The 25194-nt window shown below is 36.3% G+C and overlaps 1 protein-coding gene across 18 annotated transcripts in view; it reads left to right on the top strand.

Moving 5' to 3' along the window:
- Positions 1–25194, top strand: part of CDC42BPA (CDC42 binding protein kinase alpha) — a 296769-nt gene that overhangs the window by 87884 nt on the left and 183691 nt on the right. For 17 of the 18 annotated variants that reach the window (XR_003514893.1, XM_027564637.1, XM_027564634.1 and 14 more), the window contains exons 3-4: positions 9376–9459; positions 22600–22695. Coding sequence is in view for 17 of the 18 variants with exons in the window: in XM_027564637.1 (XP_027420438.1) it covers positions 9376–9459; positions 22600–22695 (180 nt within the window). In the remaining variant the exon portion in view is untranslated. Of the gene's footprint in view, positions 1–2492; positions 2651–9375; positions 9460–22599; positions 22696–25194 lie in introns of all 18 variants that reach the window. The other variant, XM_027564646.1, reaches the window with a different exon arrangement.

The following is a 25194-nucleotide window of genomic DNA, read 5'->3' as shown; positions in this document are numbered from 1 at the left end:
GTGTAAGACTCATATGTCAGTTACCTCTTTCAGGAAATTTTAACATATATATTCACAAATTACATAGATCCCTCCCTTCTCCCTCATTTTGGGTTAGGAATCTCTTTTCTTTCCTTTTTATAGGACCTTGTTTTTACCTTTCTTTTCATGTTGTACTGTAATTATCTGTTTAGTGTTGTTTCCCATACTGGACTGTGAGATTTTTGAGAGCAAGGGCTCTTTTATTTATCTTTGTATTCTCAGCAGTTAGCATAATGTTTGACATGGAGTAAGGTAGTCAAAAAGGAACCTATTAGCATTTTTTCAGATGAAATGAGGGCTTGAACTTGGCCAGTGGAAGTGGGCAAGAAGGGTGGATAGGATAGACAGAATGTTAAAGAAATCACTTTATATGTCACTGATAAATTAAAGTTAGAAATCATGGATAATTGAGGTATGCAGTCTGAGTAAACGGGTTTAATGTGCAGGTTTTTGACTTGTTAAATTGAGATATATGCTGAACATTTCAGAGAGATGACTAGTAGGCAACTGAAAGTATGGGTCTACCTATTAGGAGATAAGAATTTATGAGTCATCAGCATATAGATATTAATAGGATCATATATAGGTAAGGGAAGAGAGGAGATATAAAAAAGGTGGAGTAGGGATCCTTGGAGAAAATCATTTAATAGGATATGAAAAAAAGAATAAGTAGGAAAATATGTTGCTCATCCGCGATGTCCAGTAATGAAGAGAGGTTGAAACAGATGAGAGTTGAGGACAATATAGGAAAATATATTGCTCATCTGCGATGTCCAGTAATGAAGAGAGGTTGAAACAGATGAGAGTTGAGGACAATATATTTTATTTGGAATTTGGAAGGACATTATTAATCTTTGAGAGAGTAATTTCAGTCCAATAGAGGGTAATAGCAAGTAGATTGAAATAGGTGATTACAAGAGGCCGAGAAACTGATGATGAATGAGTGGAAAAAGCAGGCATATAATATTCTTTAGAAATGTGCTTTATGGAGAAATAATACCTTGTGGAAAGGGACGTGATATCACTTTCTTGAGGGGAAGATAGGATAGCAATAAAGTTTTTGTTTTATATTTGGTTTGGATAGGAGATGGTCATGGAAATGTTGATCAGTTGGTGTTCAGGTGCCATAAGAAAGCAAGCTTCAAGTTCAGAAACAAATCTTTAATGGAACAAGGGAAAGAAGGAAAGAAAGGAGAGAATCTGGCATTAAGATTTCAGATGATACTGTTATCCTTGCAAGTGGTGGGGACACTTCTTCATTGGGCTCAAAAGGAAAAGAAATAAGGAGAAGTAGAAAACTAGAAATATTTAAAGGTGATATGAGGAAATGTGAAGGATCTATTTTCTATGATAGACTACTAGGTTATTAGTTGCAGGGTAGGGTTTGGATAGTTCATGGTTAGAATAGATGGTGATGGCAGGGTAACATAGGTTATTTTAGAAGCTTGGTAAAGGACAAAGGGTTAATGGCGGGGCTGCAAATAGATTTAGGACTCAGTTGAGATGCAACTAAGGAACAAATAAAGCAATAACATAAATATTTAAATAACTGTATACGTGTTGTTTTATATTTTTTCCATAAAAAGGGCTGAAGGAAAGGACAGGGTACTGAAGAATTGCTTAAAGTTACTCATAAGGATGAAGTGAGGCATATAGGTAAGGACAGTGATATTTGCTCTGTAGTCCTAGTGCTTGGAAGAACTGAAGAATGGGTGCAGGGCCTGGGGAGTGGGCTGTAGCAGACAGTAGTCTGGCTGTTAGTGGACTGGGAATAAGTCCTGCCTGGTCATAGGCCAGTGTGATCTGGAGTCAATTCAGAGTATTTAATGCATGACTGATAATATTTGAGATTTTGTATGAAAAGGTACCTTTCTCTGTCTCTCCCTCCCTCTCTCTCTGTTTATTCTTCCTCTCTCTATATATATCAACTAAAGTATATAAAATAAAAGGAACCAATAGGTTGTAGATAATTTACTCTCTTTTAAGACACAGTGAATTTTGTATGAAAAGTACTGTTGACTGGTTTATGAGCTCTTGCTGCTTAGCTATTCATTCCTAATTAAAGTATCTTTGATGGCCTTACATACCCTTGTAGTATTTATCAACTAATAGATTTCAAAATTCAAAGACTGCCCTAAAGAGATCATTTTTTCCTCTAAAGTATTTTGTCTTCTATCAGGAATTTGTCAGTAGATATTATATAGACCCAGTGGATAGGTTCACCTCTGGCACAGATGTCTGATAGGAACAGCACCTCTCTCAGTTATGCTTTTCTTAAAAAAAATATAACTATGAAAATAAAAGCATAATTTATATAACTCCTACAAGAAATGCATAAATTATGGGAAATAATAAAGGAGCAAGATACAGTTGAAAATCAACAGCTCTACGAGTTAAGAACCTTCTCTCTACGACTCAATTGTTGTCAGTGACTGCTTAACTTAACGCTGGGTTTTCCTTTTTGCTTTCAGGAAAACCTTTAACTTACGCCCTGGGTGTTGCCTGTCCACAGTTTCCTGGTGGCTCACCGCTTCTGCCTGCTCCAGCCTTGCTCCGGCAGCTTCAAGGCTTCTGGGCTTCAGAGCTTGTTGTGAAAGCTTGCTGCTTTGGCCTGCTACCCCTGCTTCAGGTGTCAAAAGCTTTTAATTAGCTTGCTTCCTCTAATTACCATAAGTAGGCCCTTATGTGTCTGCATAACCTAGTCCTAGAGTTTGAAAGGAGAATTATTTTTAGCCATTCATTCTTCCTTAAAAACTCTGTTCCCTGGCTCTATGGGGAGTAAAAGAAGTTTGAAGTTATGTTGCATGATTCACCTTTGATAGCCTCTGTATATACAGGGCTAGTCTTCAGTCCATAGGAGTACTCCGGCATGGGCATACTGTATTTTTATAGCTAATGTCTGCTCTAATTGGTCAATGCCCAGCCTATACCAATTTCTAAATATTTTGACTATCACTAGTAGATATATAAATTGCATCTCCGTAGAGGGGATACCTCTAGCCAGTTTAGTTAACTCTTTGTAGTGTTTCTGGTTTGTTAAAGAGTCTTAATTTTTTTATTAAATATTTTGAATACAAGCTGATCACTAACAGAATAGTTTATAAAAAACAAATATAGTTATTTCCATATACATTAACCACGATCACCATTAACATGGCAGCAGGAATCAAGACTACAGGCGAGACGAATGGGATGATCTCTATAAAGACCTACAGAACTGTCTAGCACTCATAGCAGTAAATAACACCAGCTTTGCAGTCACATAGTGAGGACTGTAGAAACTACTTTAGCCTGGTGTAAGAATCGGTTATGGCAGTATATGTATTGTGCCTAGCCCAGTGCCAGGCACAGAGTAAGCTTTCCATAATTGAGTTGTTTTTAATATTTTATTATTATTAATAATGAATGATGGTAGACATTATACAGTAGAGAAAGAAGGAGACAATGACATGAAAACAGTAAGAGTGAGCAGTAACCATAGGCAAAAGATAGTGAAAGCCAAGCCGCAAAGTTCGAGTTTAAAAGCCATACATGTGATTAAGAGAGCAGCATCAGCTGGAATAATCTGGTACACACTTAATACACCTTAAGATAGAGAATTGTATCTCTTTTATCATAATGCCTTGTCTTTATTTTAGTTTCAGTCTCAGTTTAGTAGTGTACTTGAAGCTTGAACATATAGATGGTTTTCAATAGTCCAAGTACATATGATCATATAGACTACAAATCACTTGTTATTTATTCAGTAAATATTTATTGTCTACCTACTGATTCCCACACACTGGCACATACTAGTGAACAAATGAGAAAAAATAATTCTGCCCTTGTAGAGGTTATGTTCTAGTGAGTGAGGCACACAATAAGCAAAATAGGTAAATAGAATATATAATTTGTTAAATAATAAGAGCTAAGGGGAAAAAGAAGCAAAGAAATGAGATAGAAAGTGTGAAGGGCAGAATGACATTTTAGTGAGGAAGTGAGAGAGCAAACCATCTAGTTGTGGCGGAGTGTGGGGAGGGGGAGACTGTTTGAGACTGAAGTGCACAGACACCAAGTTGACTTTGAACAAGGTGATCAGTATGTTTTGAGCAGAGTGAGCTAGGAGGAGAGTAGTATGAGATCTGGGAGACTGGAAGACCAGGGTGTGTTGGAACCCATAGGAAACTTAAAGTTTTGGAGCAGAGTGTCACGATATGAGCTAGTTTAAACAGAATCACTGTGGCTGCTGTTTTGAGAATAGATTTTGGAGGATAAGAGCAGAAGTAAGAGAGGACAGTAAGAGAGAGTAGAAGTAAGAAGTAATAGAGGACAGTCCAGGCAAGACTGGTGGATAGGAATGGGATGGACCAGAGGAGGTGTGGTGAATTTTAGGTACATTGAATGTGGACTAGATCTGTGGAACTGCATGGCGACTGCTTCTTGATTATTGAAATTCTGTTTAGTATAGTATGATCATTCTGAGTTATATGCTATATCTATAAGTGATAGTTCAGAACTCATTCATTTATACTTGTCACCTACTGATTTTTCTGTAGCGTTTGCTGTTTTTCTGATATCATAGTGCTTTTAATAAGACATCTCTGTATTTGGTGCTTTTAAAAATACATCTTTGTTCTGCATTAAATTTGTAATCTTCCAGTTCATACTAAATGTACTTTACATTTTGGTCACATTAGATAAGAAGGGACATTTTAACGTACTGCCCTTTTGTATATCAGTTAGCTGTGGTTCTTGAAAGTCTAGAACCTAGAGTTTTAGGACAATCCCTTCTTCAAATTTACAGAAATGAACATGAAAATGATCTGTAGTGTTAAAGGAGAAAAGCATGATCAATTTTATTGCTTCATCAGCTTCATTACTCTTGTCTCATTTTGTCATCAATTTGATAATTTAAGAATCGTTTCTGAATTGACTTTTAAAAAATTGAAATGCAGTTGATTTACAATGTTGTGTTGGTTTCTGGTGTACAGCAAAATGATACACACACATTTTGTTTTCATATTCTTTTCCATTATGGTTTATGATTGGATATTAAATGTAGTTCCCTGTGCAAACAACAGGACTTTGATGTTTATCTATTTTATATGTAGTACTTTGTATCTGCTGATCCAAACTCCTGATTTGTCCCTCCCTCACCCTATTTCCCCTTTGGGAACCATAATTTTGTTTTCTGTGTGAACTGACCTATTTAATTTCACCACATCCCACTTCATCCCAGAGAAGATTTAGGCAGCTCACGAAACTGTTGTAAGACAGTGCTGAGAATGTTTTTCACCCTGAAGCAGCTTGACATTCCTGATTAACACATAGATGTGAAGTGTGGGTCTCATGTTGGCCTTTATCAGTCACACTATAATATCTCAACAATTAGTGGTCATTTTATGTTCAGGATGAATTGTGGTATTCTATACTAGCCCCTCCATGTTTCAAATTTTGTATGTCCTATATAGAAAATATAGAAAGGAGGATAGAAATCATATTCCCTAGAAATAACTGATTTTTAAGGGTCTGATGCTTGTCTTTCTATATATGTATACCTATACATATGGAAATGTATAGGTATATATTTTATGTGTATATATAGAAAATTTTATTTTAGTTTATAAACTTTAATAAAATCCTTTTAAACAGTATATTGTGAACTTTCTCCTATTAATTAGTAATCTTTAACAACATATTCAAGAATTTAAAACATTTTCTAATGTTTGTGATATATTCAGTCAGTTTTACCTTTCAGAATGTATTTATTTGCAATATTTCACAATTGGAAATTACACATAAATATTGTAGCTTAGTTTTTATTTGTAAGAATGTTCCTTTGAGGATATTTCTAACTATATTTCTATGTATATATATGTGTCATGGATAAAAATTTATAAAGTTGAGTGTTGAAGAGACCAAAGCTGCTTATTTCCTAAAGAAATTGAAGAAATTAGGATGTATACGGTCTACCACGTCGTAGTGATAGAGCAAACAACAGTTAAGAGACTGGGCTATAAGGTGCTTAGTGCAGTACCTGACGTGTAATCATAGCTAGTGGTTATCAAACACTTGTGCTGTGTGCTTAGTTGCTTAGTCGTGTCTGACTCTTTGCCATCCCACGGACTGTAGCCCACCAGGCTCCTCTGTCCATGGGGATTCTCTAGGCAAGAATACTGGAGTGGGTTGCTGTGTTCTCCTCCAGGGGATCTTCCCAACCCAGGGATCAAACCCAGGTCTCCTGCATTATAGATGGATTCTTTACTGTCTGAGCAACCAGGGAAGTCCAGGAGTACTGGGGGGGGGTAGCCTATCCCTTCTCCAGAGGATCTTCTCAGTCCAGGTATCAGATTGGGATCGCCTGCTTTACAGGCAGATTCTTTACCAGCTGAGGTACCAGGGAAGCCCTACTGAACTCTTACCAAGTGCTAGACCCTGTTGTATGTACTTTATACTTGTATATAACCCGAATCTGGCTGCACAGACTGTGTTATCACCACTACCCTGAACAGTAAGTGCTAGCTCAGTGTTTGAGTGTTCAATAAATGCTCGCTTATTTCAACTGCACATCCCTATAATCCAGAGTTGGTTTTGATTCCAGTAGTTTTTGGATTTTAGAAAGATAATTTAGTACATATACTCTGTATTGCACTCTTAATGGGGTTTTGAGCAGAACCTCATAAGCAATCGCTTATGAGGTGTTTCTGCAATGAAGCACATTTATTTTTATACTAAGTGAGATTAAAAAAAAAAAAAAACTCCCCTCAAACTGTGATTAGCCTGATGTCAGTGTATGTTGCCAAATGAATTGTGAAAACCCTTTATCTTGCAGAATTGCAGGTAAAGGATTGTGGACCTGCATAAAACTCTTAGAGGAGTACTTGGCATTTAGTACACACTCAAAATGTGTTGGTGGATTACTACTACACTATTGGGTATCCTCAGGTACTTCTGTACTCATATGCATAGAAAATTGGTGAATCATACAGTGCTGGGAGGAGTTCCTATCACTCCATATGACCTGAGGAGGGCAAGTCTAAGTGTTGGAGTCTTTCAGCAATTCTTCTCTAAATCAGAAGAGAAGGCTTAAGTGATAGCCTTCCTTACCTCTTCCCTGTCCTCAATGTAGGCATGTCTAGCTCTGTGCTCCTATCCTTCCATCCATTTGTGCAGTATATGATTGGAGTCTACACAGTAGTGTAACTTGTGTTTTCAGTCTATCAGAGATCTTAGTGAAAAAAATGTTTTAAGTTTTTCTGTGCTCTCTATTACAGTACTCCCCTCCTCCTTTTTGGTGATAAGAACATTTAAGATCTACTTTCTTGGCAATTTCCAAGAATATAATACAATACTGTTAACTATAGTCAACATACTGACATTAGATCTCCAGAACTTATAACTGAAAAACTTACACCCTTGGACCATCATCTCCCCCTTTCCCTCAACCCCCAGCCACTGGCACCACCATTCTAGAATTAGAATTCTAGAAATAGATTTCTCTGTTTATATTAGTTTACCTTTTTATATTTTTCCATATAAGTGAGACCACACAGTTTTGGTCTTTCTGTTTCTGGCTTATTTCACTTAGCATAATGCCCTCCAGGTTTATCCGTGTTGTCACAAAAGATAGATTTCCTTCTTTTTAATGGCTGAATAATATTCTATTTCTTTAACCATTCATTTGTCAGTGGGCATTTAGGTTGTTTCTATATCTTGTACAGCCCCTTTTCTTTAAACGTGAACCCATTAAGAGATCCATAACTGGTGCAGAAATGGTGGATCCATAACTGATTCATCATTCTGCAGATATGACCAGATATGACTAAAGACTAAAGTGATTGTAGTTGAAATTGAGATAGTTTTTCTTCCTTCCCACCATTTTATTAATAATTGATGAAAAACTGTACTCACAGTCAATATATAACCATTTATGACATTTCAGTTCAGTTCAGTTCAGTCACTCAGTCATGTCCGACTCTTTGCCACCCCATGGACTGCAGCATGCCAGGCCCCCCTGTCCATCACCAACTCCCTGAGTTTACTCAAACTCATGTCCATTGTTTATGACATTTACCAAGATATATTCTAGTTCAGATGCCATTATAGTATTATAAACTGATTTGCATTATACATGGTCATATTACTGTTATTGTACTGTGATCCAAAAATAAATTTATTATATGACCCTGATATGTACCTTCACTGTTAGGGTTTTAAAAAGTTTGGCACTTGAGTTTAAACCTCAAATTTAAAAAATTCTCTATTCTTGGAAATATCCCTTTAAACTGTTTGAAGATATGCTGTACATAGTTTGTTTTCTATTTCTTCATATTAGAGTAGTGTTTGTTTTCCCTGTCCAGCCTCCCACAACTGATAACAGCGTTTGTCTTCTCTTCTGTAGTTTATCATCTGCTGTATAGCATACTCAGTGAGCTGCAAAGGCCCTTTGAGGTTATCTAGTCAAACTGAGGGAGAGAAGCAGAAATAGAAATGTCATCACTTTGTTGAGAGTGGGAAAAAAAGGGGGGGATTTATATTTGACAGTTTTTTGATCCACAACTAAAATACAAAATACAGAAATGTCTGTTCTTTTTTTTGTTGGGAAGGAATGTGTGAAGTGTACGATTTGTAGAGATAGCAGCCTCAATTGATCTTTAGGGGTCTGTGTGTTGTGGGGGGGTTTGGTTTAGTGTGCAAGACTATGTGGCATGAAAAATAATATCATTTTCAGTTTATGTCATACTGTGTGATCCCCATGAAATGCATTTGTTTTGGCAGCTGGCTTTACCTGTAACATCGTGTTGGAATTTGGCATGCAGTGTTTAATGTTGTTTACTTGCTAAGTGGTGTCTGATTCTTTGTGACCCCGTAGACTGTAACCCGCCAGGCTCCTCTAGCTGTGGGGTTTCCCAGGCAAGAATACTGGAGTGGGTTGCCATTTCTTTCTCCAGGGGATCTTCCCAACCCAGGGATTGAACCCATGTCTCCTGCTTGGCAGGCGGATTCTTTACCACTGAGCCACCTGGGAAGCCCGCAGTATTTCCTAAGCTTTAGTTATTTCATATGGTACATTTTGGTCAATTTTTTAGATAGTAGATACTGAGTTTAAATTCCAGGAAAGAAAACTCGAAAAGGCAAATATAATATATAATCACCAACTGATACCGTGTTCAAAAATAGAGTTGTTTGGCTCATGTTCACTAATGTAACTTTTTCAACTGACAGTATTATTTGATTTAGGATCTTAGAATTTGAACTGCATGGAAATCATTGATAATTTTGGTATTTATTTTTTTTACAGAGAGAAAAAAGGAAAATGGATGACTGAAAAAAGTATTATTTGTCATATTTTAAAAGTTGTATTTCCTTTTCTAGGTTGCTGTAGTGAAACTAAAAAATGCAGATAAAGTATTTGCCATGAAAATATTGAATAAATGGGAAATGCTGAAAAGAGCTGAGGTAAGATTTTAATTATTGGAATATTTAAATATCTTAGAAATATTTTTAGAGAAAAATAAAATTATAGCGAGCCAACAGATCTTTAAGTATCATTTAGTAACCTTTTATCTATTATGGCATCATTTTTTCAGGCCTGAAACAATTTCAGGAATTCATAGTTGTGATATAGTTATTATAAATGTTACATTTGTGATGATATTTTAATGTTGTCTGAAAACCAAATGGAAACTCTTGTAATGTCGGATTTGACCCTTATGTTAAAAGGATGTATGGCAACCAGTTTCTTTTATAGGAAGAAATTTTGTAGTGATTGATATCCAATTTGACATAACTTGTTTATATTATTTTGTATTTATCTCTATTCTGCTCTAAGCAAAAGCCAGCAGGAATTTTGAATATGGCCTATAGGAATTCTATTTATTGCTGACTATGCAGTTAAATTTATGTTGCTGCTGCTGCTGCTAAGTCACTATGTTCTGTATTAAGAATGAGAGTAAAATCTTCTGTTGTAAGAATTGTCAGCATTTTTATCTTGGTACTAAATTTGAGGGAAAGACTGACTGGAGTGATGTTAAAAATGTCTAATAGCTGGTATGGTATGGTCAAAACTGACATTATATGTAAATTTTGGGGAGGGGTTCTAGAGGTCTCCTGCTGTGCTGGGTTATAGTGAGTTCCTGGATGAGGTAAGGCATTCAGGGGCCTCAAGGATGCAGAACTTACCAGTGTGGAAGTATTTAAATATTTTAACTTGGAGAAGGGTTATACTGCTGAATAGGTAAGTATTAGCCCTGGAGGTTAGTAAGATGCATAAGAGAATAATGAGAAATTGGCCCTTAGAAATCTTTCTTTATATATCAGTACTTGTAGCAACCTAAAAAACAATAAACACATAAGGAAAAGCAAAAATGGTTCCATAATGATAGATACATACCATGGGAGTGAAAGTGCGTGCGTGCTCAGCTCCTCATTGTATCCAACTGTTTGTGACCCCGTGGACTGTAGCCCGCCAGGCTCCTCTGTCCATGGGATTTCCCAGCCAAGAATACTGGAGCGGGTAGCCATTTCTGAATCCAGGGATCAAACCTGTATCTTCTGCATTGGTAGGTGGATTCTTCACCACTGAGCCTCCAAGGAAGCCCAGTAGTGAAAGTAAATACTTCAATATTTCTTTCTTTTAGAAAATATGGAAAATATAACAAAATTCAGAAAAGAAAATAATAATCACTTATATTCCATCACTTAGGATTAATAACATTTTGAGCATGTTTTGCTTTCAGGCTTTTTCTTTTTTTGTCTACTGAAAAAGCTGCACAAGTGAAATATAGATAAATTCTTTGTAATGTCACATTACAGACAAAGCTAAAGTACTCATTGACTATACCCCACCCAAGTCCAGCCCTTCTCTGCCTCCCAGAGGTAATTACAGAGTTAATAAAATCCTGTAGCAATCAGAATCCAACAACACATTAAAAAGATCATACACCATGATCAAGTGGGCTTTATCCCAGGGATGCAAGGATTCTTCAATATCTGCAAATCAATCAATGTAATACACCACATTAACAAATTGAAAAATAAAAACCATATGATTATCTCAATAGATGCAGAGAAAGCCTTTGACAAAATTCAACACCCATTTATGATAAAAACTCTCCAGAAAGCAGGAATAGAAGGAACATACCTCAACATAATAAAAGCTATATATGACAAACCCACAGCAAACATTATCCTCAATGGTGAAAAGTTGAAAGCATTTCCTCTAAAGTCAGGAACAAGACAAGGGTGCCCACTTTCACCATTACTATTCAACATAGTTTTGGAAGTTTTGGCCACAGCAATCAGAGCAGAAAAAGAAATAAAAGGAATCCAAATTGGAAAAGAAGAAGTAAAACTCTCACTATTTGCAGATGACATGATCCTCTACATAGAAAACCCTAAAGACTCCACCAGAAAATTACTAGAACTAATCAATGACTATAGTAAAGTTGCAGGATATAAAATCAACACACAGAAATCCCTTGCATTCCTATACACTAATAATGAGAAAACAGAAAGAGAAATTAAGGAAACAATTCCATTCACCATTGTAACGAAAAGAATAAAATACTTAGGAATATATCTACCTAAAGAAACTAAAGACCTATATATAGAAAACTATAAAACACTGGTGAAAGAAATCAAAGAGGACACTAATAGATGGAGAAATATACCATGTTCATGGATTGGAAGAATCAATATAGTGAAAATGAGTATACTACCCAAAGCAATGCAATCCCTATCAAGCTACCAACAGTATTCTTCACAGAGCTAGAACAAATAATTTCACAATTTGTATGGAAATACAAAAAACCTCGAATAGCCAAAGCAATCTTGAGAAAGAAGAATGGAACTAGAGGAATCAACCTACCTGACTTCAGGCTCTACTACAAAGCCACAGTTATCAAGACAGTATGGTACTGGCACAAAGACAGAAATATAGATCAATGGAACAAAATAGAAAGCCCAGAGATAAATCCACGCACGTATGGACACCTTAACTTTGACAAAGGAGGCAAGAATATACAATGAATTAAAGACAATCTCTTTAACAAGGGGTGCTGGGAAATCTGGTCAACCACTTGTAAAAGAATGAAACTAGAACACTTTCTAACACCATACACAAAAATAAACTCAAAATGGATTAAAGATCTAAACGTAAGACCAGAAACTATAAAACTCCTAGAGGAGAACATAGGCAAAACACTCTCTGACATACATCACAGCAGGATCCTCTATGACCCACCTCCCAGAATAATGGAAATAAAAGCAAAAATAAACAAATGGGACTTAATTAACCTTAAAAGCTTCTGCACATCAAAGGAAACTATTAGCAAGGTGAAAAGACAGCCTTCAGAATGGGAGAAAATAATAGCAAATGAAGCAACTGACAAACAACTAATCTCAAAAATATACAAGCAACTCCTACAGCTCAACTCCAGAAAAATAAATGACCCAATCAAAAAATGGGCCAAAGAACTAAATAGACGTTTCTCCAAAGAAGACGTACAGATGGCTAACAAACACATGAAAAGATGCTCAACATCACTCATTATCAGAGAAATGCAAATCAAAACCACTATGAGGTACCATTTCACGCCAGTCAGAATGGCTGCGATCCAAAAGTCTACAAGTGATAAATGCTGGAGAGGGTGTGGAGAAAAGGGAACCCTCTTACACTGTTGGTGGGAATGCAAACTAGTCCAGCCACTATGGAGAACAGTGTGGAGATTCCTTAAAAAACTGGAAATAGAACTGCCTTATGATCCAGCAACCCCACTGCTGGGCATACACACTGAGGAAACCAGAAGGGAAAGAGACACATGTACCCCAATGTTCATCGCAGCACTGTTTATAATAGCCAGGACATGGAAGCAACCTAGATGTCCATCAGCAGATGAATGGATAACAAAGCAGTGGTACATATACACAATGGAGTATTACTCAGCCATTAAAAAGAATACATTTGAATCAGTTCTAATGAGGTGGATGAAACTGGAGCCTATTATACAGAGTGAAGTAAGCCAGAAGGAAAAACACCAATACAGTATACTAACGCATATATATGGAATTTAGAAAGGTGGTAACAATAACCCTGTGTACGAGACAGCAAAAGAGACACTGATGTATAGAACAGTCTTATGGACTCTGTGGGAGAGGGAGAGGGTGGGAAGATTTGGGAGAATGGCATTGAAACATGTAAAATAGCATGTATGAAACGAGATGCCAGTCCAGGTTCGATGCACGATACTGGATGCTTGGGGCTAGTGCACTGGGACGACCCAGAGGGATGGTATGGGGAGGGAGGAGGGAGGAGGGTTCAGGATGGGGAACACATGTGTACCTGTAGTGGATTCATTTTGATATTTGGCAAAACTAATACAATTATGTAAAGTTTAAAAATAAAATAAAATTAAAAAAAAAAATAAAAGCACCTATTGGACAGATGAAAAAAAAAAAAAGAAATTGGCCTTGATCAAAGGGAAAGGAGGTAAAACATGATTTATCAGGGAGACATCAGGCTGTCCCAGCAGCCTCTCTTGATCCAGCAGGGAAGTGAGGAGCAGAAATGGTCCTTCAGAGTTGTCCTGCCTTAGACCAAATGATTGCCCTCTTTGCAGTTGCCTTAGTCAGTCATTGGATGTGGGCTGCCTCCAGAAGGACATGGATGTGGACTAGTAGGCTTTTGGCAGCTGAGACAAAGCCAGGAGGGGCTGATGGCATTGCTGACAATTGGAGCAATTAAGTCTTATTATTAAAAAATAGTAAATAATTATGTTCTTAATTGTTTTTCAGAATTCATAATTGTAGTGGGCTAGTGTTCCAGGGTTAGAACTTTTAAAAGATTGAATTAAAGTTTCTACTTACTTTTTATGATGTTGGCTGTTGGGGAAGAATTTTGAAAAGAAAGAGTAACTGGTTTAGCTTTACTTATTGACTGGAGCAAGTGGCGAAATTGAGGCTAAAACAGGAGTAATTAAAAATTAAATATGATTTTGTTGAATTAAAAAATCATTCATATAGTCTTTTTCTGGGGCAAAATGGAATACACATGCTTCTTTTTATCTCTCCCACTAAATACAGTTAAAGACCATGGACATTATGTATAAAATAAATATATGAAGACTCTGAAAGGCAGAAAGAATGAGGACCAGCTAGGGGCCATGGAACCCAAGAAACATCACTCATTCTGTGAAGTCTGTATTATTCTGAAGGAACAACCAGATAAGGACCATACAAAGAAAGTTAAAATCAATATGTCTCATGAAGATAGATGCCAATACCCTTAACAAAATACTAGTAAACAGAATTCAGCAATATATAAAGTGAATTATACACTGTGAGCAAGTGGGGTTTGTTTAAGGGATACAAGGCTAGTTCATTATTTGAAAAGAACTTGCCTCAAACTCCTTGAAACTTTCATTTTTTTAGGAGGAATTTCTCCATTGAAACTTTTAAAGAGGAATTCATTTTAAAGCAGAATGGAATTATATATATATATATTTTTTCAATTTATTTATTTATTTTACTTTACAATATTGTATTGGTTTTGCCATGGAATTACATTTTTGTGCTTGAATTGTCAAATCCTTCTTTAAAAAAATTAAGAAGAAACTTACTTTGATCATTACTTATCCAGTTTTGGAAAACTGGTCCTACCAGTGATGGTTAATAAATTACAAGTGAACAGCAAAATTTCTTATTTTAGTCTGTGTATTGTTGATGCTGTAAAACAGTTTTCAGTGATTTACCTCCAATCTGTTTGTCATATTTATTTCTATTTTCATTGTGTAACAAATATAATTAGTGCAACACAGATTATTTGAAGGTACTAGGAAACTTGTCTCTCATACCTGGCAGATAAATAATTAGTAAATAATCTTGTAGTTACAAGAGCTTCCCTTGTGGCTCAGTTGGTAAAGAATCTGCCTGCAATGCAGGAGACCTGGGTTCGATCCCTGGGTTGGGAAGATCCCCTGGAGAAGGGAAAGGCTACTCCCTCCAGTATTCTGGCCTGGAGAAATCCATGGGGTCACAAAGAGTTGGACATGACTGAGCGACTTTCACTTATAGTTACAAAGATTAATATATCTATAGATTCATCATTTACAAACTTTGTTAGTATGTCAACAGTGTCTTAAGTTAACTTCTCCAAATCAATTCTGTAAATTTTACTTTCTCTTCAAATTTATTCAACTCTTAAGGATTTCACTTACATGGAAGATGTGTTACTTATTTCATTGGAAGATGCAGAATCGATTACAGAAGTGTTCTCCATCTCAAGAGTCAAACCTTTCTGAGGCTCAGTTGTCTCTGTACCATTTAGTAGAGGAATAATATATCTTAGTTTAACCAGGATAGTACTGGTTTATGCCTCGTGTCTTACTATTTTTGTTATTGTTGTTAGCCCTATTTTATTATTTTTATAATTGACATGCCAATGGTAGTAGTTAACAGTAGCAGCAGTAGTAATAGTAGTAATGAATTCAGTTCATTAGATTGGGATTGCCTCTCCTTCCTGACCTGTTACCTGTAATAAAAAAAGAAAATGCAAGCACTGTAGAAAATAAGTAAAAAGATAAAAGCTTACTTTTTCTCCCTCAGATAACCAGTCTTTCTGTTCAAAGTAAGTCTTTACTAAGAGGTTAGTTTCTTATTTATCCCTTTTTTCTCTTAGATAAATATATATTTGTTTAAATATATATTTATTTGTATACTGTTCATGTTGTATAATGTTCTTTCTGTTGAGAGTTACCTTGACAAAGACCATTCTCAGTGAACATTCAGGTGATTTAGAGCTAGTTCCAAACAGGGCTAAACTTCCACACAGAAGCACAATTTTTTTTTTTTTTCCTGGCAGTGGACAAAAATTCTGAACATATTTGTAGAATTGTCCTTGTTGAAAGGACTTCCCTGGTGGCTTAGACGGTGGCTCCGACGGTAAAAGCGTCTGCTTACAATGCAGGAGACCTGGGTTCAGTCCCTGTGTTGGGAAGATTCCCCTGGAGAAGGAAATGGCAACCCACTCCAGTACTCTTGCCTGGAAAGTCCCATGGACAGAGGAGCCTGGTAGGCTACAGTCCTTGTTGATATTTTTGAGTAAAATAGATGGTGAATTTATGAGGGTTTACTGAATTGAAAATATAAACACCTGGGATATGAATATTTATCATGGGGTTTTTGTGGTTTGTTAGTGCTGGGCCCTCAGTAGGCCCTTTCAGTTTTGAAATACATGCTTTTCAGTTCTAGGAAATTTTCTCGTATTACTTCTTTGGTAATTTCCTTTCTTCTGTTTCTTTTGCTCTCTCTTTCTGAAACTTTTATTTGGATATACCCTTAATGGACCAGTTAGCTAATTTCTCATTATTTCTTTTCTAGTGAGGTTGTGTTGGCTTTTGCTGTAATACTTCAATTGAGTGTTTTATTTCTTCAACCACCCTTTTAGTATTCAGTAGCACCTCCCTTTGATCTTTTTTTTTATGTTCGTTTTTAGTGAACCTGTGCCTCTGGACTGTAAACTTAAGGAGTTTCTCAGTTGGGTAAGACAGGATGCTCCCGCTGACTGGTGTTAGGTGTTCTCCTTTCTAGCAGTCGAAAGGTCAATTAGGCTCTGATCGTACCCAGCAGATTCGGATCTGGTTTATTAGTTCCTCCTAAGGGCAGGCCTTGTTAAGAACTGAGTGCTGCAGCAAATTTCAAAATGGGTTCCTTGCCTCTTTTCCTACTGGAAGATCTAGGAGATTTTTCTCCTTTACTTACTGTTACCGTGTGATTAAGCTCCTGGAGGTGAGACTAAAAAATTGTGTAATTCTCCCTAACTGGGTCCCCTGCAGTTTTGAACTCTCAGAGTTGTCCAGACTCTAGAAATTATTCCCAGTTGAGTTTGTCTTACTCCCAGCAGCATCAGTTCTGGTTTCTGCGCCTCTTTCTGCTCTGGCATCTCTGCTCTGGTAAGCTGCAGTATGTTCCCTTTTTGTATATCTTGTTTCATGGTTGCAATGTTTTCTTTTCTCTAAAATATATATTTGAAATATATATATATATGTGTATACATCCTTCTTGCCTGTCTCCGTTTCCGCTATTTTATTCTTTTTCTGTTTGGGACTATTATTCACATTGATTGCTATCATGAAATGTCGAAAATTATTTCTAACTGTTGGCTTATGATTTTAATTGAATTTTTCAGTCCTTAAACACTGCACCCCTCCATCTCTCATTTATTTAGTTACTTAATCTCACTATTATTGTAGAGTTTTCTCTGTAGAGGCCTTGAATATCTTTTACTGTTTACTCTGAGATGGTTGGTGTTTTTAATTTGCTTTTGGAAATGGTATTATTTATTTATATATATATATGTTTTAAAAATGGTATTATTTAAAAATATATTTTCTAATTGTTGCAATTATATAGGAATATAATTTATGTATGTTGACATTTAAATTCTGTTAATTTATGTTTTCTTTTGTGATTTCTTTTTTTTAATTATTTTAATTGGAGGCTAATTACAATATTGTATTGGTTTTGCCATACATTGACATGAATCTGCTATGGGTGTACATGTGTTCCCCATCCTGAATGTGATATCTTTTTATGCATCCACTTTGTCTGCTCTTTGCATGTCTGACTCTTTGCGACCCCATGAACTGCAGCACGCCAGGCCTGTCCATCACCAACTCCCAGAGTTTACCCAAACTAGTGTCCATTGAGTCACTGATGCCATCCAACTATCTCATCCTCTGTCGTCCCCTTCTCCTCCTGCCCTCAATCTTTCCCAGCATCAGGGTCTTTTCAAATGAGTCAGCTCTTTGCATCAGGTGGCCAAAGTATTGGAGTTTCAGCTTCGCTCTCCTTAGTAATCTTTATATACCTTTTATTTCTTCTTAACTAATTTCACTTCAAATCCCTTATGATTATACAGTGGAAGTGAGAAATAGATTTAAGGGCCTAGATCTGATAGATAGAGTGCCTGATGAACTATGGAATGAGGTTCGTGACATTGTACAGAAGACAGGGATTGAGACCATCCCCATGGAAAAGAAATGCAAAAAAGCAAAATGGCTGTCTGGGGAGGCCTTACAAATAGCTGTGAAAAGAAGAGAAGCGAAAAGCAAAGGAGAAAAGGAAAGATTTAGGCATCTGAATGCAGAGTTCCAAAGAATAGCAAGAAGAGATAAGAAAGCCTTCCTCAGCAATCAATGCAAAGAAATAGAGGAAAACAACAGAATGGGAAAGACTAGAGATCTCTTCAAGAAAATTAGAGATACCAAGGGAACATTTCATGCAAAGATGGGCTCAATAAAGGACAAAATGGTATGGACCTAACAGAAGCAGAAGATATTAAGAAGAGATGGCAAGAATACACAGAAGAATTGTACAAAAAGATCTTCAAGACCCAGATAATCACAATGGTGTGATCACTGACCTAGAGCCAGACATCCTGGAATGTGAAGTCAAGTGGGCCTTAGAAACTAGCATCACTACGAACAAAGCTAGTGGAGGTGATAGAATTCCAGTTGAGCTATTTCAAATCCTGAAAGATGAAGCTGTGAAAGTGCTGCACTCAATATGCCAGCACATTTGGAAAACTCAGCAGTGGCCACAGGACTGGAAAAGGTCAGTTTTCATTCCAATCCCAAAGAAAGGCAATGCCAAAGAATGCTCAAACTACCACACAATTGCACTCATCTCATATGTTAGTAAAGTAATGCTCAAAATTCTCCAAGCCAGGCTTCAGCAATATGTGAACCGTGAACTTCCTGATGTTCAAGCTGGTTTTAGAAAAGGCAGAGGAACCAGAGATCAAATTGCCAACATCCGCTGGATCATGGGAAAAGCAAGAGAGTTCCAGAAAAATATCTATTTCTGTTTTATTGACTATGCCAAAGCCTTTGACTATGTGGCTCACAATAAACTGTGGGAAATTCTGAAAGAGATGGAATACCAGACCACCTGACCTGCCTCTTGAGAAATTTGTATGCAGATCAGGAAGCAACAGTTAGAACTGGACATGGGAACAACAGACTGGTTCCAAATAGGAAAAGGAGTTCGTCAAGGCTGTATATTGTCACCCTGCTTATTTAACTTATATGCAGAGTACATCATGAGAAACGCTGGGCTGGAAGAAGCACAAGCTGGAATCAAGATTGCCAGGAGAAATATCAATAACCTCAGATATGCAGATAACACCACCCTTATGGCAGAAAGTGAAGAGGGACTAAAAAGCCTCTTGATGAAAGTGAAAGTGGAGAGTGAAAAAGTTGGCTTAAAGCTCAACATTCAGAAAACGAAGATCATGGCATCCGATCCCATCACTTCATGGGAAATAGATGGGGAAACAGTGGACACAGTGTCAGACTTTATTTTTGGGGGCTCCAAAATCACTGCAGATGGTGACTGCAGCCATGAAATTAAAAGACGCTTACTCCTTGGAAGGAAAGTTATGACCAACCTAGATAGCATATTGAAAAGCAGAGACGTTACTTTGCCAACAAAGGTCCGTCTAGTCAAGGCTATGTTTTTCCTGTGATCATGTATGGATGTGAGAGTTGGACTGTGAAGAAAGCTGAGTGCCGAAGAATTGATGCTTTTGAACTGTGGTGTTGGAGAAGACTCCTGAGAGTCCCTTGGACTGCAAGGAGATCAAATCAGTGCATTCTGAAGGAGATCAGCCCTGGGATTTCTTTGGAAGGAATGATGCTAAAGCTGAAACTCCAGTACTTTGGCCACGTCATGCGAAGAGTTGACTCATTGGAAAAGACTCTGATGCTGGGAGGGATTGGGGTCAGGAGAAGGGGACGACGGAGGATGAGATGGCTGGATGGCATCACTGACTTGATGGACGTGAGTTTGAGTGAACTCCGGGAGTTGGTGATGGACAGGGAGGCCTGGCGTGCTGCGATTCATGGGGTCACAAAGAGTCGGACACGACTGAGCGACTGATCTGATCTGATGTCAAATGATACTATTTTCCCCCTAAAGTGAACAGAAGCATAATTATGGTAGATTTTAATAATTGAATTTATGAGTAAATTGCCCATTCATTTGGTTTAAGTTTTATTTGTTTTTAAGATTTTCCTTGGTGATGCTGTTTAATGAGTGGCTTTAGAAATTCTGTTGCATCAGACAGCAAAAGAGATACAGATGTAAAGAACAGATTTTTGGACTCTGGGAGAAGGCGAGGGTGGAATGATTTGAGAGACTAGCTTGAAACATGTACATTACCATATGTAAAATAGATGACCAGTGCAAGTTCGATGCATGAAGCAGGGCCCTCAAATCCGGTGCTCTGGGAGACCCCAGAGGGATGGGGTATGGAGAGCGGTGGAAGGGGGGTTCAGGCTGGGGGGACAACATGTGCACCCGTGGCTGATTCATGTTGCTGTATGGCAAAAACCACCACAATATTGTAAAGTAATTAGCCTCCAATTAAAATAAATAAATTAATTTTAAAAAGAAATTCTATTGCATCAAATAAAATTTATGGAAATACATGAAAAAAATTAGGGCACTTAGATAATGTGAGTAGTTTTGTATATCATGACTAGTGAATTTATCTTGTGGGAAATAAATTACTAGGTACCTACTATGTGTAGGATACTGCATGATGATTTTTAAATGTGTATGAAATATGGTATAGCCATTGAGAAAAATTAGGTAGCTTTCTATGTACAGGTATGGAAGGCTGTTCAGATATGTTGTTACTTGAAAAAATGATTTATAGAGCACTGTGATCTCGTTTGTGTAAAGAAAGAAAAGTTACGGCAGATGGGATACCATATGAATATAGGGTGTGTGTGTCTATGTGCATGTGTCTCTGTTTGTGTATGTACAAAGACATTTTCTGAGAAGAAATTCAACTGAGTTACTGGTGTTAATCATTGGATGTAACAAGGGGACAATGAATCTAGGAGGGAGCGTTTCAGTTTCTACTTTACCTTTCAGTTTGTTTTGAAACTTGCTGGCATAGTGGTTATTTAAATTAAAAATTAAAAAATATATTGTATTTGGCAAAACTAATACAATTATGTAAAGTTTAAAAATAAAATAAAATTAGAAAAAAAAAAACTAAAAAAAAAAAGTTCTACAGGAAAAAAAAAATAAAATAAAAAATATTCAGCTCAGAAATGTTTTAAGAGTTCACTTTCAAATAATTTAGTTAATGAGACAAGTTTAATATTACTGGTTTTATTTTTTGAAAGTTATGTCATCTATGATTTGTCATTATTAAGTAAAATACATAAGTATAAATGTTTACTTTACTTGAATATGTACTACCTAATCTTAAATAGATTCACTAATTAAATAAACTTATATTACTTCTAAAAAAATATATATATATATTGTAGAATTGTATCATACACAGTTACTTTTTATTTTTAGTAACATATTTCTAAGATTCTCCAGGCTGTATCTTTGTAATGATGGAAGTATATCCTGAGAATAAATTAAAACTTTTATAAATCAGAAAAAGATAATCCTTTAGAAAAAATGGGCAAAAGGAGTTTTTCAAAGAGAAAACTCAGATATCCAATTAGCATATGTAAGTTATTTATTTGCACCTGTAATTAAGAAAATGCTAATTAAAGAATGATGAAATATTATTTCATACCCATCTTATTGAAACATGCTTAAAAGTCTAGCAGTGCCAAATGGAGTTCAGGATGTTGTGGAAAATGGGTAATTTCATACACTGGGGTGAAGGTAGAAATTGGTATAGCACTTAGGAAAGAAACTAGGTTGTGTCTGATAAAATTGAAAATGCTTAAGTCTAGTATTTCTGCTTCCAAGTGTATACCCTAGAGAAACTCTTGTACATTTGTACAAATATATTTATTGCAATATTGAAATGATGCAAAAATGGGAATAACCTATGTTTTCATGATTGGGACGGGTTACATGAGGCAATTCTGCTATGATCATAGAATGGAATACTGTAGCAATTAAAAATTAAACAGCCATTATTGATTAAAAAGTGATCATGTTGCAAAGGGAATAGATACAGTGACACTATTCACAGAAATTTTCAAAACACAGAGCATTTCTATTGTTTTTGGACACATGTGTAATAGAGCATGTGGTGGGAGGAATATATACTAACTTCAGATTCTTCATTTTTCTTAGAGGAAGAACTGATACTTCTCTAGAAATAGGAAGGCTGCAACTTCTATTTTCTTAAAAGCAAATAGGTTAGGAGTAAATGTGACATTGTTGACATTTATGTTATCTAAATGGTAGAGTGAACCATGGTTGTTAAATAATTCTGCATACTTTTCTGATTTTTTGAACTATAACAGTAATTTCAAATATAAAATACTTTTAAGTTTACTATTCAGTTGTTCAGTTTTTGAGGGTTCTTTGAAACTTGATTTATTGGAAAGTCATATAATGTTGTTGGAAATAACAGCATTATATGACTTTATTATTTGACTTTATTATTATTATATCGTATAATAATGTTGGAAAGTCATATAATATATAATACATATAATGTATTCCTTTTTCAGAACAGAAAGTATAATATTTGAGTAATTGTTTGCATAATATATTCCTAGTTTTACATAAAGTATTCTTTATCTAAAAATTTATTTTTTTCCTTTTCAGACAGCATGTTTTCGTGAAGAAAGGGATGTGTTAGTGAATGGAGACAATAAATGGATTACAACTTTGCATTATGCTTTCCAGGATGACAATAACTTAGTAAGAATCATTGTTCTATGTTTCTATATATTTATTATCTTTTTATTGGCAAAATTTAGCATTATTTTCTGTGAAGCATTGTTTAAATGTAAATGTTATTTAGAAAACCACTGTATTTCACAGAGTATAAGTTTGATATATGATTGTTTCCCTGGGTAATTTCATACCTTTCAATTGGAATTTTTAATGTTTTTTAGTAAGTAAGTCAAATCCAAACATTTAAATTCTGTAAAAGGTGGTCAGGATTTTTTCCCCATGATTCTGTCAATATATTTTATTTGTATTGTAAATGTAATAGTATTCTATTACTATTTAGAATTTTACATATTTTTCAAAGTTGTCATGTGCTTCTTTAAGTAGAGCCATATTTAAAACGTAGGCTTTGTTTAATTTTATATTAACGTCATGGACCACTAGACAAAAGAAGTTGGGGGAGAGCTTGGAGGAAAATCAAACTATTAGAAACACTGCCAAATGAAGATTGAAGAGATGAACAAGTGAATAGGGAAATAAGACAGAATCTATCACAGTTGAACATAAGATTCCTGGGCTATTACTCAGGGGTCTTCATTTTCTGACCCCAATTTTTATTTTAAGATTTATTTTTTGGCATGCATATGCTTAGTGACTGCTTTGTGCCAGCCACTACACTATGTACTGGGATATAAAATTACTAAGACATTTTTCATTTGATAAACATTTATTGGACATGTCCTGTGTGCTTGGCACTGTTCTTTAGATTCTAGCAATTTGGTAGTAAATAAGACAGACAAAGATCTTATTCTTACATTCTTGTGAGGGAAGCCAGATAAGAAATTCACAGTCAATTAAATAATATTTTCACATTGTTTCTTATAAAGAAAAATATAACATTTATTCAAAGATATAAAGTCAAGAAGGGCTCTTCCAAGACAAGTGTAAGTTGGCTAAACCAAGAATGGAGAAGAGGCAGAGAAGGGTTGGTGAACATGGGGATCTGAAGCCACCTGTTATGTTCCTATTGATGGAGGATAGAGAAAGAGGCTTTGGCGATGAAAGAGGAGAGATACATAAGTCATACTGTTTAGCACTTTATACATTATGGTATGTAAATTAGACTGTAACAGCCATGAGTTTCAAAAGCAAACTTTTTTTAAATCATAGAACTCGTGTGTGTGATTTTTAAAATGACATTATATCTGAAAGCCAGCTTAGTTGGTAAAGAATCTGCCTGCAATGCAGGAGACCTGGTTTCGATCCCTGGGTTGGGAAGATCCCCTGGAGAAGGGAACAGGTACCCATTCCTGTATTTTGGCTTGGAAAATTCCATGGACTGTATAGTCCATGGGATCACAAAGAGTCGAACATTACAAAGTGGCTTTGACTTTCACTTTCATATCTGAAAGCCTAGACAGTGAAGCATATAGAAATGCAGCTGCCCTGATTGATATCTTAGCTTTCCTCCTTCTACTTTCTGTCATGCTTTTTCAGGGTTCTTTCTTGGAGCAAAACTGCTGTTTTAGGACTGTAGAAGGGTTTGTGGCAGGAAAGGATGGGGTTGTCAGAGGAATGAGAGGAAGGCTTAATAGGGTTATGATAAGGAGGGGAGACATATGTAAAATGAGGCTTCCTGGGTGTAGGCCATGCAGAAGAGTTCAAATTTTATTCTAATTTCAAGGAGGATTTTAAGGACAGTGTGATAATCAGTTTTGTATTTTATATAGAACATCTTAGCAGCAGTGTGAAGGATGGATTTCAGAGGGCTAGACTAGAGAGACTCGGAGAAGGCAATGGCACCCCACTCCAGTACTCTTGCCTGGAAAATCCCATGGACTGAGGAGCCTGGTAGGCTTCAGTCCATGGGGTCGCTAAGAGTCGGGCACGACTGAGCGACTTCCCTTTCACTTTTCACTTTCATGCATTGGAGAAGAAAATGGCAACCCACTCCAGTATTCTTGCCTGGAGAATCCCAGGGACAGGGGAGCCTGGTGGGCTGCCGTCTATGGGGTCGCACAGAGTTGGACACAACTGAAGCGACTTAGCAGCAACAGCAGCAGACTAGAGAGACTAGTTAGGAGACAATATTCAGGTGACAGGTAATGAGGATTTGAATAAAGGTGATGGAGGGGATGGATTCAGGTACTATTTAGGAAGTAAAATAATTAGAACTTGTGTTAGAGTGAATGTCAGTGGCAGAGAGAGGAATCAAAATGATTCCGTTTTCTGGTGTCTGACTTAGGGGTTCAGTACTTGGTGGTTGATTCCGGAGTTGGGGCATATAGGAAGGAAGATAAAATTTAGAGTAGATGGGAAAATGGTTAGTTTAATTTGGTATATGTTGGGTTTGAATTATAGTGTGATCTACTTAATGGGTTATAGATATTAGTCTGGTGTTTCTAAGGGTGAATAGCACCATTTATTTTGGAGTTATTATCTTATAGATTTTGGTAAGCTCTAACTTGTGGTTTAAATCTGGACCACCACCTATTTTCACATAGCCTGCAAGCTGAGAATTATTTT

Source organism: Bos indicus x Bos taurus, chromosome 16, assembly GCF_003369695.1.
Source record: "Bos indicus x Bos taurus breed Angus x Brahman F1 hybrid chromosome 16, Bos_hybrid_MaternalHap_v2.0, whole genome shotgun sequence".
NCBI lineage: Eukaryota > Metazoa > Chordata > Mammalia > Artiodactyla > Bovidae > Bos > Bos indicus x Bos taurus.
The sequence above is the reverse complement of the archived record's forward strand: the minus strand, read 5'-3'. Positions and strand labels throughout refer to the sequence as shown.